The sequence below is a fragment of the Parus major genome, chromosome 21 (assembly GCF_001522545.3).
Source record: "Parus major isolate Abel chromosome 21, Parus_major1.1, whole genome shotgun sequence".
In the NCBI taxonomy this organism is placed as follows: domain Eukaryota; kingdom Metazoa; phylum Chordata; class Aves; order Passeriformes; family Paridae; genus Parus; species Parus major.
This window is the reverse complement of record NC_031789.1, coordinates 1-15,070: the sequence shown is the minus strand read 5'-3', so window position 1 is coordinate 15,070 and position 15,070 is coordinate 1. Positions and strand designations below refer to the sequence as shown.

Here is a 15,070-nt window from a genome sequence, read left to right as displayed (position 1 = left end):
AGCTCCGTGTCCCTCCTCTCCTGAGGAGTCCAGAACTGGACATAGCACTCCATATGTGCCTCCCAGGGCTGACCAGAGTGGCAGGAGCACTCCCTGACCTGCTGGCAATGCTCTTCCTGATACCTTCTGGAACCCATTAGCCTCCTTGTCCCCCCAGGACACTCTGCTGGCTCAGGGACGGCTCACTGTCTCGTGGACCCCCAGTTCCTTCTCTGCAGAGCTGCTCCAGCAGGTCACCCTCAGCCTGTGCTGGTGCCTGGGGTTGTTCCTCCACTGATGCAGTTCCTGCATTTCCCTTGTTGAACTTTAGAAGGTTCTTCCCTGCCCATCTCACCAACCTGTTCGGGTCCCTCTGAGGGCTGCACAGCCCTCAGGGCTGTTGAGGTTGGGCCTAAGGAGGGACAAACAGGGCCAGCTCATCAGTCCAAGGTGTTCACTCAATAAAAGGTGATTTTGGCAGGAGGGTATCATGACAAATGGCTCACAGCCACTGACTCCAGAATCGCACCAACTCCAAAGACGGACAAGACTGAGCCTGTGGACTAATTAGTGTGAGAAGAGACAATCATTTAACCAATAGAAGATAGAATATTAATTAGAGAACTCTGTAGCATGCAGCCAATGAATATTGAGGCCTTTGTTCGCTAAAATGTATAAATAATGCAAAACTTCGCTGAACGGGGAGCCAACACCCGTGGGAACAAACCAGGTCCTGCTGTGCACAACCTGAATGAAGCTATAGAGGTCTCTCACTTCAGTGTGCGAACTGGCTCTGCACAGCAGGGAACGAGCCTGGGACTGGGACAACCGGACCCACCTTCCAGCCCTGGGGCAGGTGGGGACATGGGTGGTTCCTCTGGCCCTGGTTTCTCCCAGGTCTTGGGCTGGTGGGGCTGGGTGGTCTGCAGGACACAGGTGTCTCAGAGACCACAGAACCTCCAGGAGCAGACCTGGTGAGAAGAAGGTCTCCACCCTCCTCCCTGTACCTCCAACATAATAATTCCTAGTCCCTCCTGAGCTTGGTGAAGCAGTTGCAGACCTTCACAACCCCAGAGAGAAGTGGAATTGGGACGTGAATGTGGCGTGGGGTAGTGGCCCTGAATGGACCTGCACCGTGACATTGAGGGGCAAAGAGGCACGGCATAGCCACAACACCCATCCTCTAAAATTGTAATAGTTCAAATTTCATGGATGGATTGCCTGGGTAATTAGGAGTTGGTTGGATGGCCACAAACAGGGTAGCGGTGAAGGGCTCAGATGGAGCTCAGAGACAAAGGGGTGTCCCTGGGAGTCCATACTGGGACGAGTGCTTTTTAATGTCCCATCAATGACACAGACAGTGGGGTCGAGGGCACCCTCAGCATGCTGGCAGATGACCCTGAGCTGAGCAGCGCAGGTGACACACCTGGGAGACAAGATGTAATTCAGGGGGACCTGGAAAAGTTCCAGAAGTAGGCCCATGGGACCCTCAGGAAGATCAAGGCAGCCAAATACGAGGCCCTGAAACGTGGGTTGTGGCAACTTCATTATCAGTCCAGAAGTAAGCTTGTCCCTCTCTTGTCCTTCTTCTACCCCAAGTCTTGCTATCAAGCCCTTCATTCCCAGCCTGGATTGAGACTGGGGGTTTTCCTTACTCATGTGCAGGCCCTCATGAGATTCTCACAAGTGTGGCCAGTTCCTCCAGGATGGCCCCATCCTTTGGGTGAATCACTAATCCTGCTCGGCTTCCAGTCACCTGCCAACAGGCTAAGGTTGTGCTCCACCTCTCTGTGTCCTTGATAAGGTATCAAAGAGCACTGGTCCAAGGTAGTGCCCTGAGGTACACCACGCCTCATTGGACATTGAACCAAGAGACACAGAGTTGCAGCCAATGGTTCTGTGCTCTTGTGACACCTCTCCAAAATTGCCTGTCCATCTCTTTGTGGTCTCTCCAAGGTTGGACTCGATGATCTTGTTGTTTATGTTCAATCTTAACAATTCTCTGGTTCCCCCAGTGCCTCTTTAATCTGTTGTTTAGTTTCCTCCAAGCTGTACTCAGGGCTTAATGGGTTGAGGATAAACCAGGTTTTGGAGAAGAAAACGTTCATAAAAATTTCCAAGGGAAATGTTCTCAGAAGAGATTTTTGCTCTGCCCTTTGCTGTTCCACCCTTGGCCCACATTAAAGTAATTAAGGACAGAGGCCTGAGATGCTGTGGGGTTGCAAATGCTGTTGGCTGCTGGCCAGGGCAGAAAGCAGAGAAGTCGTTACAGGAGAGAAAACAGGCTTGTTTTGCTTGAATAAAGATCCTTCCGGGGGTTCAAATTTTGTGGATGAGGCTGGGGGGAGGAGAGAAGCAAAGTCTTTTCAGCTCAACCTCTGCATTGTCAGCTCAGCTTCAACTCTATAGTAATTTTTGGATTATACTGAATCAGAAAAGTACGATTCCTTCCCTCCAAGCCCCTGACTGGGGACTTGGCAGCTTTGGATTCTGGAATTTTGCTCCAAGCAGAAAGATGATTTTCACTGTAACTAGAACAATAATTTGGGTTACAGCAAAAATTGGAGCCTTTGGAGTATAAAACACTGCTGAGATTTGAGGAAGGTGCTCAGTTTGGTGACTGTTGCCCTCTCCTACTCTGCTGGGATCAGGAACTTTGTTCTCCTGGTGTCTGTGTTAATCCAGACCCACAAAGTTCCAGAAATTATTTACAGATTTGAGGACCTGAGCTTGATGTGAGAACTGGCCTGAGGCACATTGGTCCTTCTCCATCCATGTGACTTTCCTGAGTTTCCATATAAGCATTGAAGTCATGGAGAAATGGATTTGATTCCTAGCAGCCTTTGCCCTTAATGACGCCCCCCGTGCCTTTTAACACATACATTTTAATTAGGGACTGCAAAGAGCAGAGATGACGTTTTATAGTTGGGCAGCCTGGGGCTCTCTGCCTTGGTACTAATCTCTCTCCAAATCCCTGACAGGAGTGGGGTCACAAGGGACAGGACCAGGGAAAACGGCTTCAAGTTGTGCCAGGAAAGCTTTAGGTTGGATATTGGGAAAATCTCTTTGTGGAAAGAGTGGTCAGACACTGAAAGGGGCTGCCTAGGCCAGTGGTGGAGTCACCATCCCTGGAAATGTTCAAAAAATGTGTGGGTGTGGCATATGGGGACAAGGTTAATGGTGATCAACCTAACACCAGGTCTTCGGTTGATGGTTGGACTCAATGATCTTAGGGCTTCTCCAACTTTAACAATTCCATGATTCTGTGATTATTACACTCTTAGTTCCTGGAACTCGCAGAACAGGCCACTGGCTGGGTCGATTTTTTTTTTCTATCTTCTTCCAAATTTCTTTTTTTACTCCCAGCTCTGCAGAAAGTGGCCAGAATTATGGGGACTTTCAGGTGCTGCTGGAGCTCAGTATCCACCATTTATTTATTGCAGCTTGGAATGTTTTGCCCACCTGTGTCACGGACAGCATCTCAAAGTAGGAGCAACTCGTAAATCCCAGGATCTGCCTGGGTGTGACTGATGAGCTGTGCTACTGAGTAGATATCTGAGAGTCCCCCTCAGGCTTTATGATATGTCAATAAAAAGTTTGGATTAATGGATTACCAACCTAATGCCGTGTGAAGTCTTTATAAAGCTCTGACTGCTGGGCAGTCTGAAAGCTCAGGAGAAGAGGGAAAGTCTGAGAAACACAAAAAAGGCAGAGAAAGCCCGACAGCAGAGGAAATAAAATCTGCCCAGGTCAGGAGAGACTTGGCTTTGCAGGCACTATGAAAAGCTTTCTTTCCTGGACAGTCCTGGCAGTCCTTGTCCTGGTGCACATCTCCCAGGCTGTCTATGTCCAGGTGAGTTTTTTATCTTTCATTTGTTGGTATTTCAAATTCAACAAAGTGCTGGTATTTTTTGAAACTTCTGGCTGCAACAAGAATCTTGAACTAAATTAATAAACCTGAATTTTTGCTTTGCTCAGCCTTGATTTCCACCTGCATCTCCCTGTGCTCTGGGTTTTTCTTCTGTAAAACACTTCAGGTATTACTGAATGCTGCTGCTGTTTATTTACCTTCTCCAGCCATGTCTCTGCTCTTAGGGACTGAGGCGTTTCATGCCCGGAATTTTCTCCTAGACCTAAGGCCATGTGCGGTGAAGGTGCGGCCTTTAGAGAGTGATGGAAACATGGTGTGACAAAGGAAAAATTGTCCTGTGTTACCTGGTTCTAGGCAGGAAGTTCTTTGTGGAAATGATCCGTGAGTTTATGAGATGGAGCCTGGAAAAAAAGGGCAAAGAGGAGCTTAGTTGGATCCAATTAAATATTAATAGGCAGAGAAGATTAGAGCACCCTCTGTGAAATTTTCCAAGTACACAGCACCTATGGCTGATATTCCATGCAAGGTGGAAGGGGTTAAGAAGGTACTTCAGGGCCCTGGTCTGTCCTTGGGAAAGCTTTGGACCTTTCTGCACTCATCCTGAGGGACAGTGTGGGAGATTTCAGTCTGATTGCAATGTAAACAACTTCCTCTGGGGGCCAGGGAAAATAATACTTGTTAAACAATTACTGACTCTGTGTGTGTGTGTGTACAGCAGGTTTATCTATGTGTCCTGGACTACTCTCTTCTGTCCTTTGGATGGCAGAGATATCCAGAGGTGGCAGGTTTAAGCTATTCCTTTCTCTCAAACGATTCCTCAACATTTACAGTTTCCAGAGGAGCAAACAGCTTCCTACCCAGTGAAAACAAACCTAGTTTTCCACTTGCAGCCATAAAAAAATGTTAATAAATGAGAATGGCTGCTTCCAGGTTGCATAAAAGAGTAGGAAGTGCATCTCTGGAGCTTGAGCTGGATTTCTTCTCTCATTAATCATTAAATCTGTGTTTTCCCCACTGTACTTGCAGTGAACTCTGAGTGTGTTGCAGACAGGGTGGGATTGTTGGGCATCTGTGCAGGGCCAGGATCTGGAGTCAATGGTTCCTGTGGGTCCCTTCCAACTCAAGAGATTCTGTCATTCTAAATTAGTGGAAACTTTCCACAATATCCTGAGATGAAGAGTTTAAGCCCTCAACAATGTGTGGGGTGAAAGAAGAGCTGCTTTTGTGTGGTCACACCCTGACAGGTCACACTTGGCACTTCCACTGCTGTGCCTAGGAGAAAGGGTGAACCAAATAAATTCCTATTTATCCCCATTTAAGTCATGATTTTGTAGATCTCTGCCACATATCCCTGGTAGTGTCGGATGGAGCTTGGAGCAACCTGGTCTAGTGGAAGTTGTCCCTTCCCGTGTCAGGGGGTGGAATGAGAAGAGCTTTAAGGTCCCTTCCAACCCAACCCATTCCAGGATTCTGTGATATTGCCCAATCATTTCTTCTCTGGGCTGATGATTCTCAGCCTGGATCTTTCTATCCCATATTTTATGGATCTGTCTCATGGGGATGAGCCAGGCCCAAATTCTCCCTCTGTCCACTGCCTTCATTCAGCACAGGTTTTATCTGGGCTTTCTTTCAACATTATCTTTTCCTTCTGTTACATTTTTTGGGAGAGCTCTTGGTTGAAATGGAATGGATTTGCTAAAGGCCTGATTTCCATACACCTCTTTATTTCTGGTTCTGCACAGGATGGAGACTTGAAATTCCCCCTGGAGTCCGTGAAGAAGCTGAAGGAGCTCATGAATGGGAGCAGGCACATCAACCCTCGCATGAGGGTTCCCATGGCCAGCTATTCCCCGTGCCAAGAGAAACACCTCCCTGAGGAATTCCGGCCTGTGTGCAAGAGGGAAGATGCACCGATGGTTTTTAGGAGGCTGAGTATGTTATTCATATTTTGTAGTTTTAATTTTTACCACAATTTTCAACCTTAAACTTTCCAATAGCAGGAGGCAAAGCCACAGAATTACTTCTGTGTCACTTCTAGGGCAGCTCAGAGGGTTTGTGCTGCGTTTGTGCTGCCCTTTCTCCTGCAAAAGTTTGGCTTCACAAACCCTCTATGGAAAATTCCTGCAGTGCTGAGCTGAGTTCGCCACATTCCACTGTGGTGATCATGGAAAAGTTCATCCAAGTAGAATAATGGAATCACTGAATGGTTTAGTTAAAGCTCATCCCATTCCACCCCCTATGGGCAGGGACACCTTCCACTATCCCAGGGTGCTCCAAGCCCCATCCATCCTTGGACACTTCTAGGGATCCAGGGGCAGCCGCAGCTTCTCTGGGCAACCTATGCCAGGGTCTCACCACCATCACGGGGAGGAATTTCCTCCCAGTGTCTCATCTAAATCTACCCTTCTCTAGCTTAAGACATTCCTCCTTGTTTAAAGTCCTTCTGCCATGTGCTGCTGCTGCAAAACTGTTTGCTTTAAAAAGTTATTATATTGCATTTATTTACTGTCCAGTACAAGGGACGCTTTAGGATGAAATGTTTCAATGTCACGTTGTGCTCTTCCACATGTTCCCATTGCTTCCCAAGGAATTCAGGTGTGATTTCATTCCTTCAGCCAGATTTTAGCATGAGCGAATTTTACTTAGAGCAGTATTACCTACAAGGATCTTTCAAATTATAAAATAGGAATGCAAAGGAGTCTCCAAATGCTTTGACAGGTGGCTCTGCCCTCCTGGCATCTGACTGAATTCCTCCTTTCTCACGGACAGGCCTGGCTGCCGAGGACGACCTGTGTGAGATCTGTGCCAACGCTGCCTGCGCCGGCTGCTTCTGAGAAGGTGGAAAAACCCACGCAAGACATGTCCAGCTGGGAAGTTTGTGCATTCCTGTGGCAAGATCATGTACTGTCACCAATCAATTTTCCTGGGCTTCATCTCCCACTCAGCCAAACTGGAGCTGCCAGCTCGTGGGGACGTCCCTGCAGTCTTGCAGCACCTGGATCAGGTGCCACTACCAGAGCAGTTCTGCCATCAAGGAGGCTGTGACTCCTCTGAGAGGTGCAGGGGCTGCAGAAGTTGTGTGACACTGGAATGGAAATGTCCTGTTTCATTTCCCACTGTTTTGCCTGGATTTGAACAAGCTGAATGAAACTCAGCATCCCCTGCAGCCTTTTTAATAGCTTATATTTAATGCCCAATAAGTAGTATCTAATCATTAATATGTGCCTATAATTTGGCCCCCCCAACACACATCACTGGGTTGTGTGTTTCCAGTCCCTCCTTCCCTCCAGACCTTCCCACAAATCTTCCACCCCTTTGGATCCTGAGACACCGCAGGCTTGTTTAGCCTGGTGCGTAGAGCACTGCAGAGGGAAAAAGGGGTGTAAAGGGGGGGCAAAGCCTTTCCCAGTCCTTCCTTCCCAGTGTGTTAGATCCCTTTCCCTTCCACCTGTCTGCAGGTGACTGTGGGAAAACAGAGAGCAGAAGGGAGAGCACTGCTAAACTCATAACAGAAGTGGGCACGGTAACTCTGCTAGGCCATAAGCCTTGGAAGTAGAAAGCAGAACTCTGGGAAGAGGGAAGCAAGAGATAACACACAGTATGCTCGGTACGCCTCGTTTGTGAGAAACCATGTAATTCTGTACATGCCTATGTTGGTCCATAGAAAGGTATGATTAAGCAATTTTACTAGGAAACATAAATGTTATGGTTAGTGCTACTTTTAGCCACAGCTGAAAAGGTATACATAGTGAGCCCTTGTAATCAATAAATTGACTTCTTGCGTGGAAGCGAGTCCCGTCTCTTCAGTCGCCGTCAGGTGACACTTTTGAGTTTGTAGCAGAAATGCCACAAGTAACTCAAGCTCAATTCCTGGTGTTTAGGAACACTCTGACAGCCAGAAATCAGCCTGTTCCTTGTACTGATTGTTGTTGATTTAGGGAACAGATGTAGAGCAGCACAGGAACACTTCTTCCCTGCTTGGATATCAAGGTTCTTTAAACTCTCTTTGGGAGAAAGGAATTCCAAAGTGCAGTGCTAGAATCACATTGAAACAAAAGCATTGCCTGTTGTTTTATTTATTGGTGGTGAGATTGTGAAGAAATTATCTGCCCGTGTTTATATGCTGTGCAAGCAATAAAATCTCGTAATAATTTGGATTTTGTTGTTGTTGTTGTTTTGGGTTGGTTTTTCTTTTTTCCTTGTTTTGTTTTGTTTGTTATTGCTGGGTTTTGGGGTGGATTTTGTTTTGGGATACTCTTCTTGCCTCCTTGCTTTTTCCCCTTGTAAGGCCTTTAATGTCTGTGGCTTCCCTGAATAAAAGATATATTTTAACAGTGTCCTGAACTTAAACCAATTTGTAGTCACAGAATCACAGAACTATTTGGGTTGGAAAAGCCCTCCAGAATCATTGAATCCAACCTGTGCCTGATCCCCATCTTGGCACCCAACCCAGAGCACTGAGTGTCATGCTCAGTCCTTCCTTGGACACTTCCAGGGAAGGGGACTCCACCACTGCCCTGGGCAGTGCCCCCCGCCACCAGTTCCTGACCACCCTTTCCATGATGCAATTTCTCTTGATGTCCAACCTAACCCTCCCCTGGCACAACTTGAGGTCCTTCAGTCTCATCTTCTCCCTGTTCCCTGGAAGCAGAGCCTGGCCCCCCTGGCTACGCCCTTCTGTCAGGGAGTTGTGGAGAGGCAGAAGGTTCCCCCTGAGCCTCCAGGCTGAGTACCCCCAGGTCTGTCATGGTAATGCAAGTCCATATCAGAGATTCTAAACCTTTCCTTCCTATTTGTAACTGTTGAACTATTATCTCCATTTTTATACATGGAGCCCTCAACTCAACAACCAAGTTCCACCAAGACTCTCAGTGCTCCAAATCTGTATCCTGAGCCCTGGAATTCAGAATCTAAATCCAGAATTGGTGTTAGAAAATGATCCTGAGGTGCATACATTCCTACTTCATTTGTCAGGAAAATTGTGAGGGTGTAGAAGAGGATTCCTTACATCCAGTATGTCGACTACCCCAGGACAAAATGCATCCAGAGCAAATTCCAAAGAGAGAGTCCCTCATCAAGGCTATTCCTGCTGCCTTGAAGTTGGCATCTCTGGGAAGTAGGATTTTCTGACTCAAACACTGCAGGGGCTTTTTTTAAACCTGAAGTTATTTCTCTGAATAGAGAAGGGACTTAATATTTTCCTTTAAAACTAATCTGACAAATCCTCAGGTCCCAGCACAGCAGCTTGTATCAGCTTCTGTAGAGAAGGAGGCTATGGATTGTACATGGGAGACTTGTTAGTAACAGGATTAGAACCAAGATGCTGTTGAAACACTGCCAGTGCTCAGGTGGGGCAGGAGGGATGGACTAGAGACCTTCCCACAAATCTTCCACCCCTTTGGATCCCGAGACACCACAGGTTTGTTTAGCCTGGTGCGTAGAGCACTGCAGAGGGAAAAAGGAGGGGTAAAGGGGGGCCAAAACCTTCATTTTGTCCCCGCTGACTGAGATTTGTGATTTTGGGGGGGTTGGTTTGACAGCAGAAGGTTGTGTCCCTGGGGGAAAAGGGGTGGGGGGCACACAGGAAAAAAACCAAACATAGAATGGGTTGGATAAAGATAATGAAGAACGGATGACAAATAAAGGAAGCCAAGAGCCAGGAGTGAAGATCTGATTTCACAGAAGCAGGCTTAGAAAGCCTCTCCAGAGCCCAAACATTGAGGGCAGCGTTCGCCAGCTCTCTCTGGTACCTGAGACTGTGGCTCAGAGCAGAGTGGGGATTAAATCAGGCTGGTTATCAGCTCAGCCACCTGCACAGCCTGCGGGAATCACAGAATCGGGGGATGGTTAAGGCTGGAAAAGCCCTCTGGGATCATGGAGGGCAACCATTAATCCAGTCCGGCCAGGGCCACCACCAGCCACACCCTGCAGGTTTCATCCTGTGCAGGAGCACCAGGCTGATGTGACGAACTGCTAATGTTAATAATGGGATACAGAATTACAGAATATCCCAAGCTGGAAGGGATCAGTGAGTCCAGCATTGGTATGTACCAGGCTGTGGAGGGGTGTCTGTGTTAAACAAGTGGGTATTGCTGCTTTGAAGGAGAAGATTTATTCGCTTTAAGAAGTAACCCCTGGCTTTAGGATTTATTTGCTGTATTTATTTAGGAACGTGTGAAAAGTCCTTCTTGCACAGAGAAGCTGCCGCCCTTCCTCCAATCTTGCAACCACCAGCATCACCTTCAATGCACATGAACACAAGGGAGTGAGGGAAGGAAAGTCATGATGAATTTCAAGGAAATATCTGCTGTTTTTTCCTGTTGTTATTTCAGAGATAAGACAAAGCCTTCAGCTACCACAGCTTAGAGCAAAGAGCGTCTGGCTTAGCTCTGTTATCTCATCTGACTATCCCTTGCCAGGGGAGAGGGGAGAACCTAAACTGGAGCATCAGCCAACCTCCCCTGGCATTGTCAGGAACCCTGACATCAGCAGTATATTTGTCTATTTTGTTCCTCCCTCAGCCTCTCAGTAGAGTAGCTCAAGGATAACCATGGGTTTATGGCTGATGTCTGTGAATCTGTGCAAACTTTCTGCTTACCCAGAGCCCCAGTCTCTGTCTGGAGTCACAGAGGTGCTCATAAACCACCTTTGTTGGAAAGGCTGGGAATGGGAATTACCTTGTGTCGCTGCCTGTTTGAAAGCACAGAGACCAGGCTGGGAAAACAGATTCAAGAGTACTGAGACCAGCCTGGGAATTTGTGAGTCCCAGGTACAAAGCCCCAGGTACTTGGAAGATTCTTCCATTTTTATAGCCCAGCATCAAAATGTGTATTTCATGGCTGTTCTTTCATTTTTCATCTTAAATCCACTATTAGCTGGGAATTTTGTAGATTGGTGCAAAAACTCAATTTTCATATAATTTCTTGGACGGAAAGTTGGGTAAAGTAACAAGTGTTAAGCAAATCTTGTATGAGATCATTCAAATTTTCTGGTCAACATAAAGAAACTCCAAATAGGTGATTATTGTGTTATCAAACAGCACATTTCAAGGTCAGGGTACAACAGAACTTCATCTATAAACGTATTGATCCTGTTTAGGAAAGAACAGTCATACTTCAACTACCTTTTCTCTTCTCTTTGATTTGCAGCTATCAAGGGACAAAAGCATAATTTTTAGAGCAAGAGTTTGTGAGGACCTTTGTGACACAAGAGCCTGATACTAATATTAATATTATATATAAATCAATAAATTAAGTATTGAATAAAATATATTAAAACCACCAGTGTTCTATTTAGATGAGGAGTCTGTAATGCCACACATTGTAGAGAACAACATTATGAACTGGTCCCAGTATCCTCATCCAGGAGAGGAAATAAATAAGCTTGTAAAAAAAATAACAAAAAACTCCTAAAGAGACTTGTTAGGATCAATGCCAGAACCTCAAACTGGTGTGAGATGTAGTATGAGAGGTTAAATAAAACCAATTTAGAAGAATTAAAAATAGTCAGGTAACTTCAGTCTTGAGCTTTAGTATTTCCTGCCCCCTCCCCCCCCGCCTTTCCCCCAGTTTAAGTGCTCTTGTGCTCTTGCCTTACAGAAGATATTTGAGTGGGCAGTTTCATACAGGGCCCCACAAAGATCCACTAAGAACCCTTGTTTTTCTCCTCCCCCTCTGTATTTATATATCTATTTATTTATTTTCCATGAAGGGCTAAATCCAGACAGCATTTGAGACAAGCAGGAAAACAAGTTGTTTCAACAGCAAAAAAAACTTCAATCCTTTCAAATGTACAAAAATATGAAGCCTGAAGCCCATTTCTTCAGAGAATCCTGAAGCAGTTGAGGTTGGAAGGGACACTGGGGGCTATCCAGTCTTACCTCCCTTGGACCTGAATGCCCAGGACCATTTCCAGATGACTTTTGGATGTCCCCGAGGATGGAGAATCCGCAGCCTCTCTGAGCAGCCAGTTCCACTGCTCAGTCACTCTCCTTTTTGTCTTTTTGTTTAATACCAGTGAATTTCTGACTTGCCCCCACCTAGGAAAAAGAAGAACAGAAGCATTTACTAATTTCAAATTAAGCTCTTTTTTGAGAAAATTTCAATACTTTTCCTGGAAAAAATGCAGAATGATTTCAGGCAGTGTCGTTGGGGTTGGTCTTAGCCCTGGGTGGGCCTCTGCTCCCACCCCACACAAATTCAAGGATCCCAGAGTGCTCAGCAAACACTGAGCACACAAAGATGTGCTTGTCCTTGGGGTAACATTTTAACTAAAGGGTCAGGGAAAGTACCAGTGATGACGTGATTTGGTTTATAAGCAATAAAATGTCATAAAAGCAATGGCACGCCCAAGGAGAATTTGCACTAAATATTAGACATGTTCTGATAAAAAATATCAGGGTTGAGATAGAAACACTGTTTGATCTTTCCAGGAGTTTAACTTGTTTTTTTTTTTCTTCCCAGGAATCTGTAAGACAAATCCCATGTTCTCCTCTGACTGGGATATTGCACCATCAGGCACTGGAATCAGAATTGCCGACTGAAGTATTTTATTGATGTTTTCATTCCTGTAATGGTGAGACACTTTTTGAACAGATCAGTAAATGTTCTGCTTTGCTATTTCAGTGGGTGAAGTGACACAGTGAATCCAAATATCCCTGTTAGCATTCGTCTGCTTTAAATAGCAAGTACCCCACAGCTGGGAATTGTCAGTTGTTCCAGCCATCTTTGACTTGTTGATACCTCCTGGTAGATGTCCAACCTCTCTCCCGGGACGTACCCGTGAAAAATCTGGAAAATCCAATGCAGGGTGACCGAGGTGGTGAGGCGTCTGCGGCCCATCATCTCCCCTCTGCTCCCCAGGTGAGGGGAGATGAACTTCTTTAATCTGAGGAGAGGAAAAGCGTGAAGACAGAAATTGTGAGAAATAGGTTAATCATGGCAAGGTCTCTTATTTCCAGATCTTTCAGAAAGGCACATCTGGTGACAATTTTGTGGCACTTCCAAGGATCCATGTCTCAGTTTGCTCATGAGCCACATTGGCTTTTAATAGCTCTGGAAGACATTTTTTTATTATTATTTTGGAAGCTTGTACCAAGCGTGGTGCGTATTTGTTGGCGAAAAAGAAATATTTAAGATTATTCTGAACCCAGTGCCTGATCATTTTGCTAAATTCCCCTTGTCTGATATAATTTGGCTTTTTGTGCTCTAAAGCTGCTCCTTATCTTTGATCTCTTGTTGACTCAGACCTACAGGGCCTTCAGCAGAGCTCTCGTGATGTCTTTGAATGAAGTCAGCGGATGTGGGTGAGTGAGCACACAAAGGCACAGAGAACAACAGAGACTCGCAGGAATAATGCAGGGTGTCACTCCAGCAATCCAGCTGTTGAACAGATTGTATTTGGGAAGGACGGAAGTACGGAACCCTGGTAAGTCAACAGCAGGGATAACTCATCACCAGAGAGTGGGAAACTCACAGAACATCACACAAAGAATTTTCTTCCTGTTGCATTCCAGGAGCAAAACAGATTGTGCCAAGGGAGTGTACTGTGATAACTTTGGACATCTCATGCACATCGGAGATGTGACCAAAACCATGTCATTGCTAGTCAACAAAGGTCTCCAAGACACATGGATATGCTCCAGGGCTGGAGCCCCTTTGCTCTGGAGTCAAGCTGGGAGAGCTGGGGGTGTTCATCTAGAGAAGAGAAGGCTCCAGGGAGACCTCAGAGTCCACTATCCCCAGGGATGGTGTCCCTGTCCCGTCACTGTCCCCAGGGATGTTGTCCCTGTCCCCAGAGATGGTGTCACTGTCCCCAGGGGTTGTGTCACTGTCCCCAGAGGTGCCACTGTCCCCAGAGATGGTGTCCCTGTCCCCAGAGATGGTGTCACTGTCCCCAGGGATGGTGTCACTGTCCCCAGAGATGGTGTCCCCGTCCCCAGGGCTGACCTTGGCCTTGATGCCGATCTTGAGGACAGTGCCCAGCACGGTCAGGAGGTCGCTGGTGACCAGCAGCAGGTACCACCCGTTGAGGAACTCCAGCCGCTCCCACACGGACACGGCGTGGCCGTGCCGGCGCCACAGGAACCGGCTGAACTCCTGTGGGGACACCGCTGTCACCGCCGGGGTGCCACCTCCGGGGTGCCACCAGCTCCCACTGTGTCCCTCCATGTCCCTCCATGTCCCACCATGTCCCTCCATGACCCTCCATGTCCCATCATGTCCCACCATGTCCCCATGTCCCACCATGTCCCCATGTCCCGACGTCCCAATATCCCACCGTGTCCCCATGTCCCACCATGTCCCAATGTAATAAATATGGCATTGGATAAAAAGTCGTGAAGGAGAATAGAGAATTATATTTGTAATATTGTAAAAATACAAACTGTAAAACAAACCAGAAATTCCTTCCCGAGTCGAGCAGTAACGACCCTAGGCGACGCTTATCAGCCTGAGAGAAAAAGCAGGACACAGGCAATCAGGCTAGACAATGAGAGGAGCCCGGCCGAGATACCCATCGGCTCCGCACCAGACCTGGACACTCCACCCTGAGAGCCCAACCGAAGATACAATCAGGAAGCACTCAGAACCTTTCACATGCGAAAGGACTCTGCCCAGTTGTCTATTGATTCAGTTTGACGGTTCCAGGAAATCCATTCAACCAACCATCTAGACTCTTTGTTGAACACGGTGACTGCTCGGAGTTTGGCCTCAGGACACAAAATCCCTATAAAAACCCTGGACAGTCAACTCTCCTTCGTGGATTTGGGAAATCTGTACCTCTGGGTACATGTCCCCATGTCCCACCGCGTCCCAATGTCCCACCATGTCCCTCCATGTCCCTCCATGTCCCACCATGTCCCACCATGTCCCAATGTCCCTATGTTCCAATGTCCCCCCATGTCCAATCGTGTCCCAGCGTGTCCCACTGTGTCCCCATGTTCCACCATATCCCACCATGTCCCAATGTCCCCCTGTGTCCCAATGTCCCACTGTGTCCCACCGTGTCCCCATGTTCCACCATGTCCCAATGTCCCACCATGTCCCCATGTCCCCCTGTGTCCCAAGGTCCCACTGTGTCCTACCGTGTCCCCATGTTCCACCATGTCCCAATGTCCCACCATGTCCCCATGTCCCCCTGTGTCCCAAGGTCCCACTGTGTCCTACCGTGTCCCCACGTTCCACCATGTCCCAATGTCCCACCATGTCCCCATGTCCCACC

At 47.1% G+C, this 15,070-nt stretch overlaps 1 protein-coding gene across 1 annotated transcript; it reads left to right on the top strand.

Moving 5' to 3' along the window:
• Positions 1-3,632: 3,632 nt before the first annotated feature.
• Positions 3,633-8,007, top strand: LOC107213484 (guanylin-like). Its single transcript, XM_015647967.1, has 3 exons — positions 3,633-3,832; positions 5,593-5,782; positions 6,620-8,007. The coding sequence occupies exons 1-3, from the start codon at positions 3,758-3,760 to the stop codon at positions 6,682-6,684; spliced, it is 330 nt and encodes a 109-aa protein (XP_015503453.1). The 5' UTR covers positions 3,633-3,757; the 3' UTR covers positions 6,685-8,007.
• The last annotated feature ends 7,063 nt before the right edge of the window (positions 8,008-15,070 follow it).